The 27,971-nt window shown below is 49.2% G+C and overlaps 1 protein-coding gene across 4 annotated transcripts in view; it reads right to left on the reverse strand.

Annotated features, from left to right (window-relative positions):
* The window catches only part of LOC146829902 (butyrophilin subfamily 1 member A1-like), an 837,898-nt gene that overhangs the window by 238,611 nt on the left and 571,316 nt on the right, over nucleotides 1–27,971 (reverse strand). The window contains exon 7 of one of the 4 annotated variants that reach the window (XM_085608546.1): nucleotides 23,145–23,818. The exons of 2 other annotated variants lie outside the window; for them this stretch is intronic. In XM_085608546.1, the coding sequence (XP_085464672.1) occupies nucleotides 23,208–23,818 (611 nt within the window). In that variant the 3' untranslated portion in view covers nucleotides 23,145–23,207. Of the gene's footprint in view, nucleotides 1–23,144; nucleotides 23,819–27,971 lie in introns of those variants that run through there. One more of the 4 variants, XM_085608544.1, reaches the window with a different exon arrangement.

Here is a 27,971-nt window from a genome sequence, read left to right on the forward strand (position 1 = left end):
ATGGCCACAATTGTCAGTCAGGTGCCCAAATACCCTGCAGAACACGTAACACATGTGTGCTAGGCTGGGAGTACACACATGCATAGTGCGTAAAAGGGAACATGTCCACATGAAGACATGTCAACATACTCCATACACAAGTACAGTTACCACCAAGGATGCCACAAACGATGCAGGCGGAGACATTGCTGAGCAGGCATGGCCAAAGTTGAAGGGATACATCATACACGAAGGAAATGTAGACACAGGTCAGCACAACAATTGGGAAGCACCCTGCAGGGAAGATGTCAGGTGCCACAGAGGAAGGAACACTCCTTGGGACAATGTCACCATACAGTAAGAGCTTACATGACCAAAGATTCTTTGCAGAGACCTTGTGATGGCACGCAGATACCAGGGTCCACCCCATGAGCAGCACACTACAAAATTTCCCAGACACCTAACACATTATCACCACCCCAAATCATAGAGCAGTAGCACCAACAGCAATACCAGAAAAGCATTAGTGTGCAAATGAAAAACAAAATGCTTTGTTCAGCATAAAAAAAAATTGGAATAGAAATGTACACTATATACAGGGCCCATAGGCCAGGCCATATGCGAAGTCCTGGGGGGGGGGACACATTGGGACGCGTCTCCCCTAGCTTGCCTGCACAGTTCACAGTTCCATTTCATCCACAGAAGGGGGGGCATCATGTGTGGGGGAAGGATCAGCCACCGCAGGGACAGGAGGGGCAAGGGTAGGTGTTGTGGGTGCAGGGACGGACGACTCCACCACAGGGGGTGGGGCAGCGCCAAAGGTGGTGGTTAGGATGGCGCTGCACACGGTCGCAAGGTCTTACAGCGTCTCCCCTGCACCCGAAGGAACCACAGGCCCCAAGGAGGGGGGGGGGGTCGGAGGGATGGGCTGCAGCGCTACTGGGGGAGGGTGTGGACAGGGGGGGGACTCAAGTCCCCTGCCCGGGGACTTCCTCGACCGCTTGCGGGGTGGTGTCACACTGGGGCTGAGGGACAGACTCGCCATGAAGGACTCTTTGTCCGACTGTTGGGCAGGGGAGCTAAGGGGAGTGGTTTTGGAGGAAGTGGGTCGTGAGGACTGCGGACTCCCACTGTGGCTGCTGTTTGCCCCCTGACCCAGTGGCTGTGCCTACTTCCCCCTGTGTGTGCGTGACAGGAGGTGCGCGCTTGGCCTTCCCTGGTGGTGTGCTGCCCGTGTCTGGTAGGGTGCATGCATGGGGACGTCTGGGTGTGCTTGGGACAGGCATGGGAGTGGGAAGTGTGGATGGTGCAGGGGTAGGGGGGGACGGAGCACTGCAGGAGACCCACTGCTGCCGTCAGTGACGAGTCCATGGACCTCAGCAACATCCGTTGGTCAGACATCGCTGATGACATGCCCTCCATGTACGACACCATCTGTGTCAGCAGTCTGGTGTGGCCATGAAGGACATTAAGCAGCGATGTCTGGCCGACTTGCAACTGCCGCAAAATGTCCACAGACTCTGCATTGACGGCAGCAGGGGAGACAGGGGCAGGGGGTGCGGTGCCTGGCACGAAGGAGACATGTTGTCGCCTAGCACGGACAGAAGGGACCCGAGCAAGTGGGAGGGCGGTGATGGGAATGGAGGGGGCGGCGAGAGATGGAGTGCTGCTTTCAGCACTGGGAGCAGCCTCCGCCCCCTCTGGGAGCTCAGCCTCAGACTCGTCAGCGTCATAGTCGGTGGTGGGACTGGACAGGTCCTCCGCCTGACTCCCCTCGCCCTCCGTGCCACTTGCTGCGCCAGACTCCCCAACACTGGTGGCACTGGTGCTGGATCCCTCCTCCACGTCCGTGCCAGTGTCTCCCTCGGTTTCCCCGACGATGCTGTGGGCAAGGTGAAGAGACAGGAAATAATCAGACACCTGTATACATATGACACATGAGTCCAAACTACATAGGTCACAGTGCATAGCATGAAAAGCAACATGAGTAACATCTACAATACTACGCACATATGTAGGCCCTGCACCACACAGTTGGTTGACCCACCATGCCACTTAGAAAGAATGGAGAGCATGACACAACAGCAAATAACTTGATATCGAATTATACAGAGAAGCTAGTATCTGTGGACAGTGGAGCACAGCATCTGGACCACACACCGTTGCCAAAAATGGATGAGCAGGAACCTTGTCTTTTAACTTTTGGCACATGCTGCAAAGCGAAAACATTAAACCATGCACAACATGACTGGGTCAATACTTGTTGCGTTTCTGTTCAGACAATCATCACACACAGGCCAGACCTGGCAAGGAGACATAAGGTTTGGACATGTAAGCCTTGCCCGCACAAACCCCCCCCCCTACCTGAGACAATGTGATTGAGACAGAGGAAGGACTTACACCTCTTACTCTGGGATTCCAAAAATGGGCTTCAAGAAATCCTAATTGTACTCGAACTACCCCTTGTGCGCCTGACCACACATATTATTGACAAACAACCATCATCAGATAGTTGTACCGAGACACACAGGCACTGGCCACTGTGAGTATGCACAAACCAAATTGGGTCACCCTGTACAGTGGACAAATGTAGCACACTTTACGTAAATACAAATGAGGCCAGGGTACAATGCCACAGAGCCCAACCTATGCTGAAGACACAAAGAATGTCCACATTGTTGGATGACACACATGATACCTAGGAAAAGGTGTCTCAGGGGACTGTAGTGGCCACACTCCTCCATGGTCCTGGATGGATATGACTGCAACAGGAGCGACCGTCCCCACACTATGCATATCTCCCACTCATGCACATCATGTCTGAGGCCACAACATTGGTCATGCATGCTGCAAGGCAGTTCATTTTAAGACTCACACTCCTAAGTCGGGACTCAGCATCAGTGCCAACTATCATGGACCCCAAAATAACTGAACTGGACAGGGCACAGGCAAGGTCCCAACACATGTCACAGACCACCCCCACACATGATGCTGCAAGCATTGGGCACTTGGGATGAACTGGCAGGCTAGATTACCTTGTGCAAGAGTGACTACACACAGACCAGGGAACACATGTCAAGGAGGGGAAGGGAGGAAGAACAGCACCGGTTGACTTGGGGGAACATGATATGCACTGCACATATAAACCCTGGCAGTGTATCCAGGCGACTGAGCACTTCCAAAAGTTGGTGACACACAACAAACACACATGTACCTACCCTCCTGCTGCTGCTGCTTCTCCTGTAGCCGCCTATCCATGTCAGGGAAGATCACCGCCAGGACACGCTTCATTTGGTGGGTCAGGCGCCGGCGCCCGTGGTTCTTGCCTTCTGGTGAGTCCCCCAGCAGGACCCGGGCGATCCTCCTGGTCCAGCACCGGATGTCCTGCCAGCGTTTCCTCACCTGTGCCAGGCGCCAACTGCGACCCTCCACCGACCTCACGGCCCTGACGGCCCGCTTCCAAATCTCCCCCTTGGCGTAGGCGGCTACCTGTGAGGATGACAAAGTGAGGCAACATCAATACACCTGCTCCATGTCACAGAGACACACATAAGAACAATTAGGCTTGTTTGAACAGGGCATAGTATGCATCCAACTCATTGCACCTTGGTCATAGGGACATTATCCTCTGGATAAGGCCAAATGCAGTACGTGGCATTGAAAGTACACAGATGGCATGAGGGGTGCCACACAATCACTGATCATGGCTCACACTGTGCATCACAAGCAACACCAGGATTATGGACAGCACCTCAAAGCAGTCACATGCCCCAGGCCACTGACGCAACCTCAGCGGAGTACACAGACACACACAGGCACAGGACAATCACCTGCCATTGGCAACTGCAGGTACAAACCTCACTCTGCACATGTGCCACTTGACTGGGGGGTGTCACAGGTGTGGGGCTAGCTCAGCACGTCAGACACACAGCACGGCTCCCTGCTCACATCAGATGGGTAGGGCATATGCATCCTCCATGCAGCTGGGGTGCAACACTCCACATAGACACTCACCCACATGACAGGGGACTTACACACACACCAATGTCCAGGGGACGTACACATCATTTGGACACTCTCACCACAGGTACACTCAACTCACACACATCTGTGGGTACAGTCACCTGTCACACCGGGGGGACCACAGAATCAGATCAGGACTATAGTTAAAACATTCCCAAGAGGATTAGCCAGGCTGAATGTGGCATGCACCATGCAGTGATTGTCACAGTAAGCACAATGCAAGTGAGGAGTGCAGATATGAACCACATCATGCTCTCCATGGGAGACATGAGGCATCCCCCCCCCCCCCCGGGACCCACTCTAAACAACATTGCATGTCTGTCACACCTGGACACAATGCCAGAAGTGACAGTCACAAAAAAGGGGCACAGTCAATGCTAGTGGAGTCAGCACTCACCTGCTCCCCTGGTCTCCCATACAGGCAGGGGTACTGTGGGAGGATGATATCCAGCAATGCCTCATTCTCCTCCTCGGTGAATGGCTGGGCCCTCTCCACAGACCTGGACATGATGCCAGAGGAATCACAAGCAGCAGCAGTGGTGTAGAATGAAAGGTTGTGCAGGCAAGTGCTCTCTCATGGGTCCTGGCTGCCTTATATCTGCCTTGCTGGGCTGTTTCATTTACAGGAGTACAGAGTGATTGGTCAGTCTCATTTGCATCCTACGTTTCCTCCAATCCCTTTAAACCTACCCCAGTGAGAGCCTTTGCATGGTTCAAAATTTGAGCATGATGTCAAGTCAACAACCACTTTGCCACATAGTATATTGTCTCCAACCGAGTTTTGCTGGCCACCTGATGAAAAATTTGAACTGGAAACTCGGTCTCCATGACAACCAGCATGCATTTAGGGCCTTAGACTTGTCCCTCATGTGTCCCCTATGTAATTTGACTATCCACACACAGGTACGGTGCGTTCCACATGTACCCCTAGGGCACCACTACTCTAGTGATACGGTCTGTACACGCGTGTGTAGGGTCCGTATCCTTATGGTAGTGTTGCCGTAGGCGTACGCCATAGTGATACGGTCCGTACACGCGTGTGTAGGGTCCGTATAACTATGGTAGTGTAGCCGTACGCGTACACCATAGTGATACGCGTGTACGGACCGTATCACTATGGCGTACGCGTACGGCTACACTACCATAGTGATACAGACCCTACACACGCGTGTACGGACCGTATCACTATGGCGTACGCGTACTGCTACACTATCATAATGATACTGTGGAAATATGGATTTTTATGATCAGTTATGTCCCCTATCTTGGACCCCAACGGCTTCATGTATAAATCACAAGTACATGTATGTTCCCTCCAGTTCCAGTTATGAAGACGCAAACACATGTGCGTCCACCGCCAACATGTCCTCTTTCAGATCCGCCATGAATGGGCCGGATATTCTATTCCTAAGTATGAAAGGCCACCAGCTTTATATGGTTCACTTATGCCATTTTACAGTCCAGGCAAGTAGGCCCTGATTCTGCCATCAAGCCTTTTCTTGCCTTCTGCCTCTGAAAGCTCCAGTCTGAGCTCGCATCTGTATCCATGAACTTTGTCCTACTCCCTGCGCAGCTAACGGTGCCTGACATCAGCCTGTTGCCTGCCAAAAACTGTATTTCACCTTCGAAATTATCTGCTCCGCTCCCTACCCAATGCATTCCTGTCTAGTAGTTTAAGTAAACATTCTTCCAGCTACCGAGCAAAAGGCCCGGCTTCTCTGTCTTTATGCAAGTAATTCATAGCCCTGTTACTATGGAAGATTTCTGCCCCCGCATATTGTGTAGACACTTAGACGCTTGTACACGCACTAACAGTCAGTATAGTCAGTATAGAATAAGATTCTACTCTAAGAGACCTCTCTTTTGGATAACATAGTTCTCTAAACAAAGGATGTTAGATATGATTTGGGATTAGGTTGACTTGACCCTCCAGACTTCTGTCGCCACATATAGAGCTAAATGTCAAGTCCCCTTCACCCCCTAGTTGCACGTCAATCACACGTCATGCTGCTGCGCGCGCATTTCTGCCAAGTATTTCTGCTGACATTGCGAAATTCTTTCATGGAACCACCCTATTATGACATCATACCTGATGACGTTCTTTAGTTACACCCAGTTACACCCACTTTTGCTACGCATGTATGTTTTATCTTTACTATCAATTGTTACGCCTCCTGCATTTGCTTCACTGTAATGCCTATTGTATAAAAATGATTACTTGTCAATAAAGTAGCGTCTTCACTTCCTGAACCTTCGTGGTGATGGAATATGGAGCGCCTCAATTTAAATTGATTTTGGAATAAAGCCCGTTCCGAACCTCTAATACCACGGATTCTGCCTCTTATTTTACTAAGCTATTATTATAGATTTTCCGCATCAAATTAAGTTCCGGTAATTAAATTATTTACCACATAAATGGCGCCCGAACAGGGACACTTTCTCATCTCACGCGCCGGCGGTGCGTTGCAGGCCCGGTCTCCTGTCACAGCTGGACGGACAACAACGCGTACCCACAGGATTTCCTGTATCTCCCTCCTGCCGAGCGGGGGTAACTGAGGCTGCGATCAACACCCAGACGAGGCGGTGAGAAGTGCGAAGTATCCCGACCAGAGCCTAGCTGAGAGAGCAAGATCCGAGGTATACAGAGGCCCACCAGTTTCCGAAGTTTCCGAAGTTCCGAGTCGAGTCCAGTCCGGTTCAAGTTCAGTTCAGTTCCGAGGCCTTCCGTTCCGAGCTACCCGGTGAGTACCATTATCGGGGAGGCGTTCTGACGTGCACATAGGTTGTGCCGGTCAAGACGGGTTTGGGTACACAAATCCGGTCTGCACTGTTTCAGCAGTGTATCTGTACTGTTTAGCAGTATATCAAGTATGTCTAGTATATAATTCAGATTTACCTAGTTAGTATCGAGTATTATGTTTAGTGACTAGTTCCCTAAATGACCATCATTGTTTATTCATTAAATGTTAAATGTTAAAATGTTTTAAATATGTTCTGTATATTGTGGTGTGAATGACTGTTCATTATTGTGTTTTATGATATTAAACGTGTTCAAAAATTAGGTATCAGATCAGTTCCCAATATGCCGCTCTTTTCAAAATTAAGACAGATCAAAACCAGAAAAGGGGTACTCGAAGAAGCTGTTCCCATTCCTCCTAGGGACACTCCAGGGTACTTCATGTATCATAAACATGGCCTAGACGCCATATTATTTCTTGATCTATGGGTAGACTACACCAAGGAATTACCAGAAAGTCAGAGGTGGCCCGCAGCTGGGACCTGGGATGCAGATTGCATTATGAAAGTAGAAGAAGAATTATGGAAAAAGAAAGCTAGACAGTCACAGAAAGATGCCATTGAATTATGGCGTAAAGAATCATATAGACGCACAGAGAAAGCGCTCAGACAGGAAGAGAAAAGTAAGGAGAATTCAAATAAAGTTCGAGAAAGTGTTTTAATTGAAGAAGGTATTCGAGTAAAGTCAGAACAAACAGACAGACAAAGAAATGCCCTTGTGAATGGTATGTATCCTCTTCTGGCCGAAGGATTACCTAAGGCTACTCCGGAGATACCAAAAGACTTGCCACCCCCATTGTTTCCGATAAAAGTACATCCCAAAGGGCATCCCAGATCCGCAGAAGATGTTTTTCTTTCCTCTTATTTAGACGACGCAGCTCCCGAGTATGCCAATGCTGCGCCACATAGACCGTCTGCCGAGGGGGTTCAACGCCAAGACCCTCCTCCGTCTGTACCTCTGCAACAGCAAACCCCGACACAAGTTCCGGCAAGCACATCTGTTTCTACATCTGCATCCACACCTATGGTTGCTATATCACGTTCAACGAACCCTTTCACATCCAGCACCCCAGGTGGTGCTACCGGAGGTACATCAAGCATTTTTTCTACACCACCCAGAACAAATAAACTTTCCTTTCAAGAATTAGCCCACCAACGTACACCCAAACTAGTAACTCCCAACACGCTCAAGGAACTTCTAATAGATTGTAGATATGACCCTGTGCCCGGAAAAGGGGACGAAATGATGCTGGCATCATTACGTATCCGACGAGCTGCAATATACTTAGGGAAGCTACCAGGAATGACTGCACATTTAGAAAATATATATCATTTTGTTCAGTCAGGGCGAGACCCTGAGAGTATTACCAGAGCCATGGAGTACCAAAAAGTGGAAATCCAGGGGGAACTGTTACGTTTCCTCATAAACTGTGTGATCAGAAATCAAGATCAACCAGGGGTAAATCCGGAAGAAATGCAAATTCTTACCACATGGGGTAAGAATATTTCAGAGGGGAGACACGATAAACGATCATGTATAGTAGCTATGAGCCGAAAGATCCGCAAAGAAATAGAACGAATACACGAAGAAAGATTAGCAGTAGACGAGCCTGAACAAACCGAGGACGAGGAAGAATTAGAACTGCCCACAGGACAGTTAGAAACCATGGCCTATGTAGGTAGAGGAAGATCTTGCAATAATACTAGATGCTTTACTGATCCGATATGTCCGATACGTCCAGATAATAACAGAAAATTCCAAACCCCTATAATAAATATAAGGTCCCCCGAACGTTCATTCCAAGCCGCTGACAAATTACTCCGAGAACGAAGGGGTTATCATATACTCGATTCTATGGACGAACAAGAATTAGCCAGGTCAGCCGTACACTGGGTTGATAGTCCTGGAAAATATGGTGATGATACACTAGCACATACGTTTTTGAACCTCGCCCCAGATGAACAGCGTTTAGCTGGTATCTATATGATTCAACAACTCCTTATATTATATAAAAGCCAACACTCCGATCCTGGCCCCTTACCTGATATATTGACTGAATTACTCACGAATAAATGGAGAGGTTCCGGTACTAAGTTAATTAGAGAAATACTAGAATCTAGAAGGCAGTACATTCTTTTTGTATGTCCTGAACATGTCTCACTGCCCACCAAGGAAAGAACGACGTATTACATGGATAGACAAAATCCCTTACGCGAAGTGCACCCGATAAAGGGTGATGACAATGAGTTTAAACGTGTGTTTGTATACACACCCATATCAAAAATAGAACTATTAGAAATGAAGAAAGTGGTACCAAGTCATGACAAAGACCCAGCGGGTTTCCATCGTGAAATTAAAGATATGTTACTCATGGGAGAATATACCTACCCCGACATTATGACAATATTGAAGGTATTAATGCCTGCGGGCATTTACGAAAAACTCAAGGAAAAGGATTGGGAGGTGGGAGACCAGAAGATAGATTGGACAGGATTAGAGAACGAAGAAAAAGCTCGAGGTCCAGGTTCAGGGCTCGGGGACAAGACCAAAGCACTACCAGGTTTACTAGTACAGGTACTGCCACGTTTATTAACTACGAAAAAGGAAGACTGGGGTGCAATCTCAGCCTGTAAACAAAAATCAGATGAAGACACTAGTGATTTCTATTCCCGATTTGAGAAATGTTTTGGTATAAATAGTGGAATAAAAGCAAGTAGCGAGTCGTATCCACATCTGTTTGTGACAAAATTGGTTGAAAATGCCTTGCCCCAAGTTAAGAATAGAGTATTGAAGTTCGAGAGTACCTGGCAAGGTAACACTCCGTCACAAATGTTACAAATGCTACAGTACCATCACAATAGAATTAGAGAAGAACAAGAACATGAACATAGACGCATGAAAGACACGAAAATGAAAATGCTAGTTTCCCAGACAGTTCCAGCTGATGGTCATAAGAAGGGTATAACACAGTCCAGTGTTTCAACAGGTCCTGTAAAAGGGACATGTAACTATTGTAAACAGCCAGGTCATTATGTACACGATTGTCCAGTCTTAAAACATAATATCGCCATAGGTAATACAAAAGAAAGACCACGACCACTTAGACAGGATCAGAACCAACAAGGAGCACTGCAGCATGCACAGTCCATGCCAGCTCCGCAACAGTCTATGCCAGCTCCACCACCGCAGCCTATTGCTGCCACACAAACAACGACCCGACAGATGTATCAGACCGCACAGTATGACTATCCTGATTATCAACGATACTCATGAAACAGCCTAGAGAGGGAAGTTGGCTTACCCCTTATTGAGGTCCCTGTAGATCAAGAAGGACCTTATGTACACAGTGAACTGTTAGGTCAAGATAGAAAATTCTTACTTGATACAGGGGCAAGCCGAACAACAATAAAACGTAGTGAAGTTCCAGGGGCACCCCTCTCAGGCACACAGAATATTTCCCTTGGCTTTTCAGGAAAACCTATCATTAACGAAGTAACACAGCCTCTTCCACTCACGATCGGTCCCTTGACACGAACTACAGATTTATTACTTACTAAATCATGTCCAGAAAACCTGTTAGGCATAAAAACTTTGAAAGCTCTAGGAGCTATTATATGTTGTTCTCCGGAAGGAGTAAGATTGTTTTTACGTGATTTCAAAGGGCACTACGTGTCCCGAGACATGGATCACCGACTACAGACTTTACCCACACATTTATGGGCACAAGGCCCTACAGATGTTGGTTGCATGAACATTACACCATATCGAGTCACACTAAAGGCAGGAGTGGTACTTCCACGAATGCGACAATACAAGTTACCCCCAGATGCTGTAGTGGCTTTACTACAAATCATTGACGAGCTTATTACCCAAGGAGTGGTTGTGGAAACTGACTCCAATGTATGTAATTCACCGATAATTCTGATTCTTAAACGAACCGATCCAACAGCCCCGCCAGTATATCAATTGGTTATTGATCTGCGCGAATTAAATAAATGCATAGTACCACAATACCCCGTAGTCCCAGACATTTCTTCATTACTGACAGCCATTGATTCCGAAGCAACATTCTTTACTGTAATTGATCTCAAGAATGCCTTCTTCAGCGTCCCAATAGATCCGGAAAGCCAATACTTGTTCGGATTTAGTTTAAATGGACGTAGCTTTAAATTCACACGCGCACCTCAAGGATTTACCGAAAGCCCCAGCATCTATAGCCAAGCACTGAAACGAGAACTCGACAGTATCCACATGCCAGTCAACACTGCCCTGCTTCAATATGTCGATGATCTGCTGATCACCGCTAGAAGCGAACCTGAATGTGAAAAAGCCTCACTGACGGTTTTACAATTTTTGGCCGAAAAGGAGCACAAGGTGTCCCCTTCTAAGCTGCAATTCTGTGTCCAGCGAGTTGTTTACCTTGGTCACTCGCTGTCCAAGGAGGGAAGGCAGCTTACACCAGATCGCATCCAGCTAATTGCTAATATGCCAATACCCAAGACACAAAAGGAGGTGCGGGCTTTCATAGGCCTCACTTCATATTGTAGGCAGTGGATCCCTCAGTATGCATTTTTAGCGAAACCACTCATTCAATTGACAACACAGGAGGCAGCCACATCGACTGTTCTCCCTTGGACTCAGGAACATACACAAGCTTTTGAAAGCCTAAAGAAAGCCTTATGCCAAGCACCTGTTTTAGCAACACCATGTTACAATAAACAGTTTACACTCTTTGTTACAGAACGCGAAGGTACTGCCTTGTCAGTACTCACACAGGAACAAGCAGGATCACACAAACCATGTGCTTATTTTTCTAGTACATTAGATCCCGTAGCTCAGGCTTTGCCTGCGTGCCTGAAATCAGTGGCAGCAACAGCTTTAGCAATCAGACAAAGCGATGCCATAGTATTAGGACATCCATTGACAGTACAAGTACCACATGCAGTAGAGGTTCTCTTGAACCGCACACAAACACAACACTTGACTATAGCACGACTCACTGGTTACGAATTAACATTGTTTCAGCCACATATAGAAATCAGACGTTGTAGTACATTGAATCCTGCCACACTGTTACCTGTAAATGGAACAGACCCACTAGCACATGATTGTATTGAAGTTATCACTATCACGACGAAACCCAGACAAGATTTGACAGACGTCCCATTGTCAGACCCAGACCTGACGTTGTATGTAGATGGTTCATGTATGAGAACAGGTACAGGAGAGTTAGTGGCCGCTTACGCAGTCACAACAGACACTGAAATCGTTGAAACAAATTGCATAAATACCTTGTCAGCTCAAGCCGCAGAGCTCATCGCTCTGACACAAGCCTGTATTCAAGCCACAAATAAAAAAGTCAACATATACACTGATTCACGTTATGCATTCGGAGTTGTACATGACTTCGGCGTGCTGTGGGGAGAGAGAGGTTATTTAACTTCTCACGGTGCCCACATTCAGCACGGACCCCTCATTCATGCCTTATTAGATGCAATACATCTACCCACTGCAATATCAATTATGAAATGTAAAGCTCATACGAAAGTTACTGATATCATTTCTCGAGGCAATGATCTAGCTGACAGAACAGCTAAGCAGACTGCTCAAACTCAAACATCCGACATGACAAAGACAATAGTCCCGACACCAACATATTGCATGACGGTTAAGGATCCCGCTCTTGACGTAATTGACATACAGACACATGCTACACCAGACGAAATAAGGAAATGGACTGAATTAGGAGGGATCCAAACGGATCAAGGATGGATGACGAAGGAAAAATCTGTGTGGTTCCTTCCTGATTCAATGGTCCAAGTCATTATTAACACTGTACATAGTCCAGCACATCTAGGAGAAAAAGCTATGCTAGACAGCATTCAACACATTTGGTTCAACAAACATTTACGAGCAGCAGCTAAACAAAAAGTTTGTACCTGTATGATCTGTTGTCAGTTTAACCCAGGTAAAAGCATTCCCGTAGAGCAGGGTGGATTTCAGCCTCCTGATCACCCTTTTGAAGTCCTCCAGATGGATTATATCCAGATGGAACGATGTCGAGGATTCAAATATGTTCTCGTAGTTGTCTGTGCTCTTTCCCGTTGGACAGAGGCATACCCGGTTTCAGATTACACTGCCCCGACTACTGCCAAACAGTTAGTTCGAGAATTCTTCCCACGGTACGGTTTACCACGTGTTGTCTACTCAGATAACGGCCAGCCGTTCTCATCCGAATTAATGAAACACGTTTCACTTTTGTTAGGCTATCAGTGGAAATTTCACTGTGTCCGACACCCCGAGGCAGCAGGTCTCGTGGAACGACATAACCAGACCCTGAAAATTAGATTGTCCAAAATTTGTAGAGAGAAAGGTGTCGACTGGGTAGTAGCCTTACCCGTTGCACTCTTTTACATGAGAATGGTAGCACACTCTCGAACAGGGCTATCCCCTTATGAGGTGATCTTTGGCAGACCACCAAATATGTGGGGGACACCTATACCACGCAAAATAACTGATATTGACTGTAATATGCTGACAGATTACTTGGCTTCCTTGATGTCTGCACTACAATATTGTCGTTCACAGGTAGCTGCAGCCTTTCCCGACAACACCGAGGTGAAACCCCATGACGTAATTCCAGGGGATTTGGTTTTAGTGAGGAACTCTGATCGGAAGTCTCAGCTGGATCCTAGGTGGAAATCGCCTCAACTCGTATTGCTAACGACGAGGACAGCCGTAAAGATCGAAGGACGAAAAGGCTGGATACATTCAAGTCATATCAAGAAATTTCATGGACTACCGTCAGACGTAAACGACACACCTTGCGTGTCTTCACCGATTGACTCTAAACTTCCTTTGGTTGAACTGAATAACCATGAACTATATAAACTAAAACTTCGGTCCAACAAGTCAGGCAATTTGATTGTTTAAGTCCTCTCCAAGGTGAATCGGTCGAATTTGTCTCTGACATGTATCCCTTAGACCTGTATAGAGAAAGAAACAGAAGGATAAAGTTGAAACGACATGCGTACTGTAAATCACTGCGTAGTCATTGCACAGTGACGTTATTAATTTTGTTTTCCCTAAGTCTTTTAATAATTACTGCAAGTATATTGTTGCACACATATTATCCTATTCCTAGACATGTTTATAATGTTACTGCTGAACATTCTTTTAGTGAATTACCTCCGCACGAATTGTCTTATAGATTTGCGCTGCGCAATAACACGTTTATTAGTATGTTACATCATTCCCATCAGGTTAGCAATGCTACAAATTGTTGGATATGTGGCCGACTCCCTCCCTATCAGAACTATAAAGGAATTCTACCTCTCTTTCCATACCCGTTCACACACAATGGCTCCTGTGGAGCATGGTTTAGTTTAATTAATTCCCTAGATTCGAATTCTGCAGTTTACCAGAATAACTGGGTATGGGGAAATCTGAACTTAGTTTTACTCAAAGTCTGTCACCCTAACAAGGAGGGACTTCCCAAAAGAACAGGAACTGATCTAGAAAATGAAGTATATGGATTAGGTAATTTTACGCTTAATCTCATGATCCTGAATGTCGAATCCGAAGCTACACCAATTTTGCCCGCCATGTCAGTATTTCCAGTTAAAGGTGAATTATGTGTAAGAAAGAATGGTTCCATACATATGGGCCATAGTAGATGCACCACTGTGATAGAATTTAGTGATCAAGGCAAGTCTACATTTAGAGCTTCCCGCCATTCCTACTTCATATGTGGTCAGACGGCATATATACGTTTGCCACTAGATTGGGATGGTACCTGCTACATCGGATTCCTTTTGCCGCCTGTTTTTCTAGCTCCTCCTGATTATCATAGAAATACTCATTTAGTATACAATAGAGAAAGGAGAGATCTCCCAATAGTCGATTACACTGAGACAGCATGGGAAAAATACACAGATTTCAATAAAGGTCTCTTTCCCTATATAGGTACAGTTACCAATAGTAAGCTGATACGTAGATTAACCAGAACCCTTGAAGCAGTAGTGAACGAAACTATTTCCGCCTTAGGCAATTTAACAGAAGAGCAGTCTGCTATGCGGATTGTTGTGCTTCAAAATCGTCTTGTCCTTGACGTCATCCTGGCCGATAGGGGCGGAGCTTGTAGGGTCATCGGATCGAGCTGTTGCATTTTCATACCAGAAAATTCGCCATCTGTATATAAAGCCATAACTCGCCTTCATAAGATTGTAAGCCAGATACACCAGAATCCAGGCACTTGGACTTGGTCCGGTTGGTTTTGGAGTGTATTATCTACCTTTGGATGGAAGGTCCTATCCTTCCTAGGTATTGGCTTCCTCATATTATTCAGTTGCTGTCTATGTCTACAATGTGGACCAGCGATCTGTGGTCTGTGTGCCACATCGTGTATTCCACCACCAAGATTTCATTCATCCCAGAAGAAAAAAGAAGAACAAATGATGCTATATGAACAGATCGATGGATTGATGAAGATTGATATCTCTTGACGGGCAAGTAGGGGACAAGGAGGGAATGTGGAAATATGGATTTTTATGATCAGTTATGTCCCCTATCTTGGACCCCAACGGCTTCATGTATAAATCACAAGTACATGTATGTTCCCTCCAGTTCCAGTTATGAAGACGCAAACACATGTGCATCCACCGCCAACATGTCCTCTTTCAGATCCGCCATGAATGGGCCGGATATTCTATTCCTAAGTATGAAAGGCCACCAGCTTTATATGGTTCACTTATGCCATTTTACAGTCCAGGCAAGTAGGCCCTGATTCTGCCATCAAGCCTTTTCTTGCCTTCTGCCTCTGAAAGCTCCAGTCTGAGCTCGCATCTGTATCCATGAACTTTGTCCTACTCCCTGCGCAGCTAACGGTGCCTGACATCAGCCTGTTGCCTGCCAAAAACTGTATTTCACCTTCGAAATTATCTGCTCCGCTCCCTACCCAATGCATTCCTGTCTAGTAGTTTAAGTAAACATTCTTCCAGCTACCGAGCAAAAGGCCCGGCTTCTCTGTCTTTATGCAAGTAATTCATAGCCCTGTTACTATGGAAGATTTCTGCCCCCGCATATTGTGTAGACACTTAGACGCTTGTACACGCACTAACAGTCAGTATAGTCAGTATAGAATAAGATTCTACTCTAAGAGACCTCTCTTTTGGATAACATAGTTCTCTAAACATAGGATGTTAGATATGATTTGGGATTAGGTTGACTTGACCCTCCAGACTTCTGTCGCCACATATAGAGCTAAATGTCAAGTCCCCTTCACCCCCTAGTTGCACGTCAATCACACGTCATGCTGCTGCGCGCGCATTTCTGCCAAGTATTTCTGCTGACATTGCGAAATTCTTTCATGGAACCACCCTATTATGACATCATACCTGATGACGTTCTTTAGTTACACCCAGTTACACCCACTTTTGCTACGCATGTATGTTTTATCTTTACTATCAATTGTTACGCCTCCTGCATTTGCTTCACTGTAATGCCTATTGTATAAAAATGATTACTTGTCAATAAAGTAGCGTCTTCACTTCCTGAACCTTCGTGGTGATGGAATATGGAGCGCCTCAATTTAAATTGATTTTGGAATAAAGCCCGTTCCGAACCTCTAATACCACGGATTCTGCCTCTTATTTTACTGAGCTATTATTATAGATTTTCCGCATCAAATTAAGTTCCGGTAATTAAATTATTTACCACAATACGGCCCCTACACACGCGTGACGGACCGTACCACTATGGCGTACGCGTACGGCTACACTATCATAGTGATACGACCATACACACGCCCTCAGAGCGTGTGTACGGTGCGTTTCACCCCTTACACTGGTCACAGGCGGCACACAGAAAGGAATGGAGCTGTCATACTTGCCCAAGGCTGGACATCAAGTCATTGTCAGTGCAGTCCTTCATGTCTCGGGCCTAGGTGTGTCAGGCTGTGATGTGGCACATATCTCCTCATGTTTGAACCCAATAGATGTGTGATGAGCTGTGTACACATGTCATGTGTTAAGGTGCACTATGTGCCACACTTCCCTTTCACACCTTTTAGATGTGTGCATGTAGTACAGACTTGTCGAGCACTGCATCACTGGCATGGCACAGTCACCAACACCCGCAACTGTCCCCTGATGCCAGGTACGCGGATAATGACACCTGACATTTAACTACCAGCACGGCACGATGTGACTATGTCATGTGTGTGTCATGTGTTCCCATGAGCTTGCTGTTGGTGTTCCGTCAAATGCATCTGCAGTTGCTGCATCCAACATGTGTCTGTGTGTAGATGGGCATGGCACACAATTACGCACACCAGGCCGTATGTGGAAGCAGACGTAACGTGTGTATGTATGTATCAAACATGGACTTGCGATACGAGGACATATCTGCGTTGTCTCAATGTATGTGTGATCAGTCTTGACATGTACCCCTTCATGGCAAGGTGTGTGGTCTGTCCTTTTTCTATGACATGTGACCTGTGCGTATACTTTGCCGCAACCTGTCTGTAGGAGATAACATCCTTCTAATGCACATATGTGGATGTCTGTCACTCCTGTAATGCCTCTGGCTGTTCACTTACACTGGCCCACAGCTAGTTTCATGGCATGTCATGTTGACCTTGAGAATCCACGTTTGTAGCTGGCTCTTGGTAGGTGTTGGACCCGGCCTCGTGGCGTGGTCGTAACCCCCTTGGATCGTACCCATTCCCCGCACCGGCCTGCCCGGGCCACCCTTCCCGGCCGCCCGGAGACCCCTCACCCTTCCGGGGTCCCCCCCTTTTTGGATCATGCGTGCTCCACGCGCCAGCCCACGCGGCCCGGCTCCCACCGGCCTCGGCCAGCGAAGCCCCGACATCGAGACACCAAGATCTGGCCAGGGGGCATCACCGGACCACTTCCCCACTCCCGGAGGAGGGGAGTGTCGATGGGACCCCCACCGTCCCCCAACACCCAGGTGCGATCATCCTCCGGCCTCCCTGGGCCTGGCGCCTCTCCCGCTGGGCGTCTGGCCTTTCTCAGCCCGGCCTGTCCGCCCCCTCCAGGCGCAAGGGTCCGGACATCAAAGGGCTCCAGACCTATATCTGGGGCAACCCTGCAATGAGACGGCAGTTGTATCCCGGAGTCGAGAGCCCTGCTGATTGAATCGCGGCCGACCCTACGGAGAAGAACTCTTGCTTGAGAATCTACCACGAGCCCTGCTGACTACGTCGCGGCTCCACCTTATTGAGACCAAGGAACCTCACGGAACATCGGGGCCCTGCTGACGCTGTCGCGGCCCAACCTCGCTGAAACCTCCCTCGGAGCCCTGCTGACGTCGTCGCGGCTCGAGCTGAACCAAGACACTGTAAGAGCCCTGCTGACCTGGTCGCAGCTCGAACTCCACGAACTGATCGCTAGAGCCCTGCTGACGCCGTCGCGGCTCGACCCCTCCGAGATCCGGAGGCCCTCCAGCTTGAGGATAAGAACTGGGCCCCAGGTACCCTCGTACCAAGCTGCTGCTAAAGACTGTCCCGCTACCCCGTCCCTACCAAAGACTTTGAGACTCTTGTGGATCCCTCGATCCCCCCTTGTAAAAATTGATAACCGTAACGTCACAAGTGCTGATAAAGACTTGCTTGTCTTGCTAAATCTCCTCGAGTCCTGTGTGGTGGTGTTACTGTGCTAGTACGTTGTAGGAGAAGGACCTCCCCGGAGGCTTCTCAGCGGCGCTCGGCTACTTCGTGAAGTGTGGAGGCCCCTCTGGGTGGTCTCGCCGACTCCCCCGAGGTCCGCCTTCCAACAGTAGGAGTATCACCTGGCTGGCATACGTGTCCAGGATGTATTGCACAGACCAGACTCTGTATGTAGCATATGTGTATTGGCTGTTGAACATGTGCTCAGTTCATTGACATTGGTGTTGTAATGTACTCACTCTTCGTTATCCCTTCCAAATTACTGCAGGGTACCGCCTCTCCCCCGACCAATGCCAGACTTGGGTGCCCTGAGGGAACGTGACTGTATACGACGCTACCGCTTCTCGCAACAGTTGATTGAGAACTTGACCGCAAAGCTGGCACCACACCTCCAACCGCTACACAGGTATCCTACTGCGTTGACACCCAAGAAGGTGATGGCAGCCCTACATTTCTTTGCCACCGGTACGTTTCAATTCACCATAGCTGATGTTGGTGGCATGTCCCAGACCATGTTCAGCCGTGTCCTGCATGATGTTTTAGAGGCCATGTTGGTTCACCTGGATGAATTCATACATTTTCCAACTTGTGAGCAGTTGATAGGTGTCAAGGGTGAGTTCTATGCCCTGGGCGGGATGCCCCATGTCATTGGGTCTATTGATGGGACACATGTGGCTTTGGTACCACCACAGGCACAGGAGGTAGCCTATAGAAACCGGAAACATTATCACTCCATTAATGCCCTTGTGGTGTGTCTTGCTAACATGCTGATTTCCCATGTCTGTGCTCGTTTTCCAGGGTCGGCACACGATGCCTACATCATGAGGCGTAGCAGGGTGCCCGAAATGATGCTGCAGCTGCGAAACGAACGAGCATGTCTTGTTGGTGGGTAGACTCTGTTAGTCCTGTATTTAGCGGTATCTTTGTATGTTACGTCATCTCCTGACCCACTTCTTTACATGATGTTTCCATGTAGGGGACTCTGGTTATCCCAACATGCCATGGCTGATGACGCCTCTCCGCAATCCCAGAACAGCTGCAGATCACCGTTACAACAACGCCCATGGGCAGACCAGGAGAGTGATTGAGAGGACGTTTGGCCTCCTGAAGAGCCGATTCCGGTGCCTCAACAAAACCGGCGGGTCCCTCCCATATGCACCGGTGAAGGTCTGCAAAATCTTCCTCGTATGCTGCATGCTGCACAACATGGCAGTGGAGAAAGCTGTGCCACTCATCCTGGATCCGGATGAGCAGGAACATCCACCCGTGGAGGATGAAGGGCTTGGTCACGAGGCAAGTAAGGAGGAGGAGGAGGAGGACATCCGGAGTCAGCTCAGAGGCAACTTCTTCTCATAATGGTGAGTTCCTGGGTCTGAGTGTGCACGCATTGAGCCTTGTGTGGCATGTGTTGCAATGTGTGGGTCCATCTGCATGTATGCTAAGTGACTCAGAGGTGTGTTCGGATGTGTCACTCGAGTGATGATGTCATTCAACAAATTGTAGCTGAGACACTCTATTTTCACCTAGCATGTTGACAACCTTATACGTGTTGAGTACATACCCATGCATGCGGATGAGCATCTTTTGGCTGACTTCTTGTGTGTCTCTCATCCCCTGGTAGTTGCGCATGCTGTGTGCTGGTGGCATCGTTGGGCTCCTGCTATTTCTCATGAGTACAGCAACGTGTGCTGAATCAGCCTTACATGCACGGACATGGTGAAAAGTCTCCTTTGGGTAAGGATGGCAGCATGGCTTTTTGGGTGTGGTAGTTGTTTAGAATGTGTGTGCACTGCTCCTGTGCATGTTTTGTTACTATGCATACATGTCGACTCACCATGGGGCACATGACATGTAGCATGACTCACATGAATTGATAGTCACACTTGGTGACAGTCATCTGTAATGGGATTGTGGATTGTGATGAAGGCAGCAATGTGTGTAAAACTTCCCTCGGACACATACGGGATGCAACGGGTTGCAACGGGTTGACATAGAGTGGGACATCCCCATGAGAGGCTCAATGGTGAATAGCAGCCTCTCCGTGTGCAGCAGGGGGTGTTTGGCTCTACCCCGTCACTTGTGTGCTAGTTCAATGGATTCACAGCATCTGTGGTGCAAAGGGGGGTGCCAGTGTAGGTCCCACATGTTAATACACATGACCTGTGCGTCTGTTCATATTGATGCTTTGGCCTACGTGCGAGCCGGAATAATAAAGGTGTCCCTCAGCCTCCGAGGTGCCTCATCTCTGTCAATGCAAGTCTCTTGCCACTGTGCATGCGGCATCTCTGGCATAGTTATCAGAGATTGTGCATATGAGTCTATGTGTAGATTAGCAAAATGCAGGCTGTTCGTCAGGGATTAGAATCTCTATTGTGCATGAAGTCTATGGCTGTGTATGTATTTTGCCATCTCTGTCCCCACAACGGGCAGTCGACACCTGCTGAGGGTTTGTTTCCTGTTCGCAGCTCGGCCTTCAGTTTCCTGATCCGGTGTCAGTCATCTTTGGTGATTGTGCATCCATTGTCTCTGTGTGTGCCATGTTGAACCGGACACTCCTTCCTTAACATGCACCTTTTGCAGTTGTCCTTTCTGACATCCTTGTCTTTGTGTGCAACTTGTGGCATGGTTTCCAGGACATGCCGCCTGCTGCTGCAGGCCCTGCAGCAAGGGCACAGGAAGTTTCAAGATTTGGCGACACACACGCCTCTAAGATGCTCCTCCCTTCCTCCCTCCACCCATTCATTTGGGTGTCATCAGCTTGTGTGTGACACAGTTGCGGCCACGCGGTGGCAAAGGCTGGACCGTCTGCACATGCTACGTGCACATTGCACGACCCTCATATCCTTGCATGAGCCACATCACACTACAGTATGATGTTGCAGCCACCCTCCGAGCAATGTCCATCCACAAGCGCCCACACAACACCTTTGCATGATGAGTGTGCAACTCCAACGGCCTACACAGCGCTGCCACGCCTTCCAGGCCCTGTCACACCAACCAGGTCATGTCCCTCCTACTCCCCACCGGCTATGTACCCCAACAAGGCCATGGGACTGGGACTCAAGGCCTCTGCATGTAGTATGGTGTGGTTGTCTGCCACATGGCACAGGTATCATCTCTCAGCGTGTCATTCTACAATGTGTCCAGGATCCCCCTCTACACCATCACATGCGCACAGCATCTCATTATCATCTCGTGTACCATTGACAGCCAGGTGCTCCTCACCCTCCCAAAAGAGGCAGACCTTGCCAGTTCTCATATTCAATAATGCATGAGATCCATTGGCAGATGGCTGAACATCAGCCACCTGAGGCTGGACTTGTACAGGACTGAGGTCATCATCTGCGGATTGTCCCCTTACAGCTGGCTCAACTGCTTGTGTCCCACCCGCAAGAGCCCTGCACAAGCACCCAGTGGCCACGCACACAAGCTGGTGTGCATCATGGATTGGTTTCTCACATTTGCTATGCTGATCACCAGCATCTGTACCTCAGGCTGCAACACCCTCTGCATTATGCACATGATCCCCAGATCAATCCACCTCAAGGTAAGACAGACCATCCCCCAGGTCCACTACGACATCCGTGTCGAAAACTACCCTGCCCTCTACGGAGCAAGTACATTACAACTCCCATGATACTTGTCCACATCCAGGGTGCATCTGCACAGCTCAGCTTCAACATCCGGTGCCCCAGCCACATCACCGTCCAGCAGAGATAGCTGCAATGGATCACTGTCTGCTGCAGGATGACCTTCACAATCCACGCCCACACTCAGGAGGCAGGCCACGACCACGACCCCAAAGCAACCTTGTAGCACTGTCATCCAATACCCCATTGTGCCATCTCCGAGCATCCAACCTTGGCCTGGCCACCATTCTCCACATCCACCTTACTCCAGCATGCAGGACATAGTTCTCCCACCTGGCCAAACATACCTGCGACTCACTCCCCAGGAAACTCAGCGTGAGCCATGACCTCTGCGCATTAATGATGCTCTTCCAAATAGGTCTGTCAGCACAGTTTTGCAAGCCCCCCCTCGGCAGGTTGAGCCCATCACGGGTGAGTATTGTGCTCCATGTCTGTATTGAATGATACATTGTGACCCATGTGTGTCCTGTGCCAGACTCAGATCCCAGGGTATGGATGGTTGGAGTTACTTCAACACTCAGGCATAGTTTGACATTTACACACACACATGTTGTGGACTAATGCAAAATGACGGCAACATCTCATGATTTTGAGATTATTTATTTGTGGTGGGGTACGTGTTTTGGTGGATGAAAAGAGGTGCTCCGCGGGTGTCTAGAATCCAAAGTTCACAGGCGGAGTTGGTATCCTTGGCATTGGAAGTCATCAGAGTCCATACCACAGTGTTGGTCATCATTGGTCAGACTGTGACCAGCAAGTCCATGTGGCAGAGAATGTAATTGAATGAGGTGCTGCTGTTGCGCCAGAGGGCCAGGTGCCAGGCCAGGTGACCTGGGAGATGTTGATGGTCCGCTGACTCTCACGGTCTTTTCCGTGGACGACTCACCTTCCTCCGGGGACCCTCAGATGCAGGCCTTGACGATGTTTGTGATGCTCCGTCGGACGAATCCTCCTCCTCCCCCCTCCCTGTGGCTGGTGGTGATCTTCGCCTGGTGGCACAGGGAGGGTTGCCCATGTTGTCGGCAATCCGATGGAGTGAACGGCTCATGTCCGTTTGCACCGCCAGGAGCTAAGCCAGTCTTGCCTCCATCCGTCCTTGGTGTTGTCGTTGACTGGCATGTTGCTCGGCCTGCAGGTTCTTCATCTCGTCGAGGGTCCCCTTGATGTCTGTGAGGGTGTCCACTTCCTGGCTGATGCCCCTGGTGTCACGCCGGTATGAGTCCAGGATGTGGCGTATGTGTGACATACCGGTTCCCTCAGCTGCCTGGTCAGGTTCTCGCCTCCGCCGTCCTCCACTCCCACCACCCCTGCCCACACGAGCCGGGCCTGCCATTGTGGGCACATTGGGTCTACGGGACCCCTGAGGGATGGCATTTGCGGGCTCGCCTGCCTCCTCCTGGGTGCCCGGAGAACCTTGTCCCTCCTTGTCAGACTGGTTGTGTTGTTCAGTGCGAGCAGGGCTCCTGGGTGTTTCCTGGGATGTGGCAGGAATGGGGGTGGTGGTTGGCACAGATGTACCTGAAGCAGGTGCTGCAGGGGCTTGGGCACCACAGGGGCCAGGTTGGCCGGGGTCATCCACGGAGTGGTGAGAGTCGTTGCTACCGGTGGGATCATCTTGACGCCGAGCCTGGGCCTGTGATACTTCCCCCCTGGTGTTGGAGGGAGATCCATGATGTTGCCCTGTGTGTGAGAGAGAGACAATGTTAATGGTGTTTCATGCGACATCCATGTTTCATACATATTCAAGTTGGCACAGTTCCTCCAGGTAGTTGGATATGCCTAGCATTCCTCTCAATGTACACTTGTGGATGGGTATGTTGCGGGGGACAGTTTGATGTGTTCTCCTGAGTCTTTGGCCTGTGGCAGTAATGCTAGGCTGCTTATTTGGCAAAGGATTGGTCTTGTTGTGTCACATGTCCATTGTGGGAGTGGCAAAATCCATTGCCTGCCACGGGGTGTGTGCTTGTGTAAGGGGTGGAGGGGTGTGACCGGGCATGCTGTTGGGTGTGGTGTGATTTGGCATTGGGTCTCCCAGGTGATGTGTCTGTCCCCTCATGGTGCATGCTGGCATGACAGTGGTTGTGAGTTCCTGTGCTAGGTAGGTGGCATGTGGAGTTGGTGTTTGAGTGTACAGTGGTCAAAGGAGGGCCTTGTGCTGTCTACAGCAGGGCCAAGTGTCAGCTACCTTGTCAGTACTTGGCAAGTCCCTGGGCATTGAGCATGCTGCATGGGTATGTCCCTAGGCCACAGCTTTCCACACTTTTCATGTTGGTGACACACTTTTTGGAGATGCATCATTTTGGGACACAGTAAGGCAGTGTAGCGAGCGAGCCCGAACCGCCTGAGGTTTGAAATCAAAGTGGGCAAATGGTGCATTTTCAAGGCAATTTGAGAGAGCAGGAAGGTTACTAAAGCATTTGTGAATCAGTTCTAACAAAGACAGTGACTGGCAAAACTGGGTGTAAGGTTAGGTTTGTGCCTGAAGCAAGGATATAATCATGCACACATTGACACATGTCCCAGTGATTTACGACACAAAAAGGGCTGGTTCACGCACTGCCAACCCTTGAAACCATGCACAAAGTCCACCTGCTGACGAGCGAGCAAGCCCAAACCACCCAAAGGGGATTCGGTCTCCCTCAGTCTCCCTCTCTCTTTCTCCCTCGGTCTCCAGCCCTCTGTCTCCCTCACTCCCTCCCTCTCTCCTTCCCTCTGTCACCCTCCTCCCTCTGTCTGTCTCCCTCTGTTGCCCTCTGTCTCCCTCTGTCTCCCTCCCTCTCCCTCTCCCTCTCCCTCCCTCTGTCTGTCTCCAACTCCCTGCCTCTGTCTGTCTCCCACTCCCTCCCTCTGTCTCCCACTCCCTCCCTCTGTCTGTCTCCCTCTCTCTCTGTCTCTGTCTCTCTCTCCCTCTCTCTTTGTCTCTCTCTCTCTCTCCGTCTCCCTCCCTCTCTCTCCCTCCCTCACCCTCTGTCTGTCACCCTCTGTCACCTCACCCCAGCTTCCTGGGCACACACACTTCGCAGGTCTTTCAAAGGCCATTTGCTTGTTCATGAGGCTTTGTTTTGAATCGCCCGGCCCCCATAGAGCAGAGTGTCTCTGAGTCTGCGCTGCTGCGGCGGTGTTTGCTGACACTCTTTCATAGGAATGCCTCTAATTAGCTGCAGTTATGTGCTAAATGGCCGTTCATACCGATGTCATCCTGTGACACGCACACCATTTGCAGGCGACACAGTAGTGTGTCAGGACACACTGTTTGGAAAGCTCTGCCCTAGGCCATATGGGCTGAGGGCATTGGTGTCTGCTTCTGAGTTGCACAATGTGTTTTGTGAGGCCCACCCTCCCAGCATGGCGGACATCCAGTCTTGTGTTTGTGTTTCGTGTAGCCTGTGACTTGGCATGGCCTTGCTTAGTGAATGGGGCATGGACCCGTTAGTGGCATGTGCGTGTTTTTTGAGTGTGGTTGTGTCGGTTGAGGGTTTTGGGGTAGTTGCGTGCATTATTTGTAGTTGGGTTGTGGATGCCGTTCCCCCCATGTAACGTGAGTTGTTTGTGTACTCACCAGGCTCTGCGACTCCTTCAAGTCCATGTACTCCCACCGGCGGAAGCGTGGCCATCACCTTCTCCTCCCAGGGATGGTAATGGACCGGTCTGCGGGGCAGTCCACCTCCAGTGATGTTACTCTGGGCATGTTCTTCATTCATTTTGCGCTTGACTGCCCTGCGCAGATCGTACCACCTGGATTGGCATTCATGCCTGGTCCTTCTGATGGGCGCAACAGCATTGACCCGATCCACATGGCAGATTTCTCAGCTATGCTGGTCTGTCTGACCAATGTTCCAAAGAGCTGTGGCTCGACTCTGATGACTTCGTTGACAAGGATGTCCAGCTCGTTCCTTGTGAACTTTGGATTCTTGTCTGTGGGCATGGTGTGGGTTGTGGGTGTGGATGGTTGTGGGTGTGTGGGTGTGGATGTGACGGTGTGGGTGTGAATGTGATGAGGGAGTGTTTGTGAAGGTGGTTGTGTGAAGGTGTGCAAGTGTAAGGTGTAGTCAAGGTGTAAGTAAGGTGCAGTGGTTTGTGTGTGGGGTCTGGCAGCAGTGGGTCTGTTGCAAAGGCTCATGGTTTGTGTGTGTGGGCCCTTTTTATTGGTCCATTTGTGGGTGTGGCTGTGTTTGAACTTTGGGTTGGTGTGTTATAAGAGGTGGTTGTGGTTTGGGCCTCTGTTTACCTGTTTGGATGTGGCAGGTCAGTGTATTCGATGTATTTAGGCTTGTAGACGTGTTTTGTGGTGTTGTGCGATTCGAATTGACCCTCCTTGTGGTGTTTTACAGTGTCCTGGTTCAGTACGAGTGGTTTTCGCGTCTGTAAGGTGCGTACATACGCCATGTTGTTGTACAGTGCTCACATATGCAATGGTGTAGTACGAATCGTACATGCGCAATGCTGGGTGAGGGTGCTGGTGTAGGGGCATGGGGTACGGTGCGTACAGGCACTACGGTCCTGGGGTAGGGTGCGTACAGGTGCGGGGATGGGGTACGGAGTTGTGGTGCGGTGCGTACAGGCACGGGGATGGTGTACGGTGTTGGGGTGCGGTGCGTACCGGCACTACGGTCCTGGGGTATAGTGCATACAGGTGCGGGGGGGTACGGTCCTGGTGTACGGTGCGTACAGGTGGGGGGCTGGGGTACGGTGTTGGTGTACGGTGCGTACAGGCACTACGGTCCTGGGGTGCGGTGCATACAGGCATGGGGATGGTGTACGTGTCAGGGGTCACGGCGGTCCTGTCCGCGCTGACAGGTGCTAGGGCGAAGACAAACTACGTTTCCCAGCAGCCTCGGCTCGACGCGTGATGTCAGGCGCCATTCACCGCGACCCACGTGATGCGGAAGCGTTGCTATGGCGAGGCGGCCAAAGGAAACGCTGCCGATTATTCTGCCGGAGTTCTGTGCTCTGCTGGACGTCTTCAGAGTCTGAAGGGCGGGTAAGGGTGCCATTGGCACCACTCGTTCTCTTTTTGAGGAGCATTCTTGAAAGCTGTGAGTTCAGAGCTGAAGAGTAACTACGTGGGAAATATTTCTGAGCGCGATGCGCAGCCCCTACCTTTCCTGATCGATAGTTGCTCGTTAAGTATCTCAAGCCGCTTATTGCTCTAGAACGTTTGCCCGTTGGTGTACGTGATACAATACTGAATTGCTTTGAGGTGGTAGTGCGCTTTTCCCTATGTTGGCGAACTCCAATCTGTAATAGAGGACCGAGTTTATGCGAGGGAAATAACCAATGCTCCCACTACCACGGAGGCTATGCCCGCAGTCCACCGCCAATGATTTGTGACATTGCTCTTTGTATGAGTGACGTAACTCTATGTGGAGTGTACCAGTTCTTATGCCCGCAGTCCACCGCCAATGATTTGTGACAGTGCACTTTGTATGAGTGACGTAACTCTATGTGGAGTGTACCAGTTTCTATGCCCGCAGTCCACCGCCAATGATCTGTGACATTGCTCTTTGTATGAGTGACGTAACTCTATGTGGAGTGTACCAGTTTCTATGCCCGCAGTCCACCGCCAATGATTTGTGACATTGCTCTTTGTATGAGTGAAGCAACTCTATGAGAGTGTATCATTTTCTGCCAGAAGAGGTTGACAAACTTGGGCAGCTAATTGTGTGGTGCATCGTAGTACTGTGTAACTCCTTTTGATTCTGTCAGATCTAATATCATCGTTAATTTCCTTTTCAGGTTAGTGGAAGTATGGGTCCTAGAGAGTAATCGGGTGAGGGAGAAGAGGAGTAAGGTTCTGATACTAACCCTTGTTCGTTTGTGTTTTATACAGGTC

This window comes from Triturus cristatus, chromosome 5_2, assembly GCF_964204655.1.
Source record: "Triturus cristatus chromosome 5_2, aTriCri1.1, whole genome shotgun sequence".
NCBI lineage: Eukaryota > Metazoa > Chordata > Amphibia > Caudata > Salamandridae > Triturus > Triturus cristatus.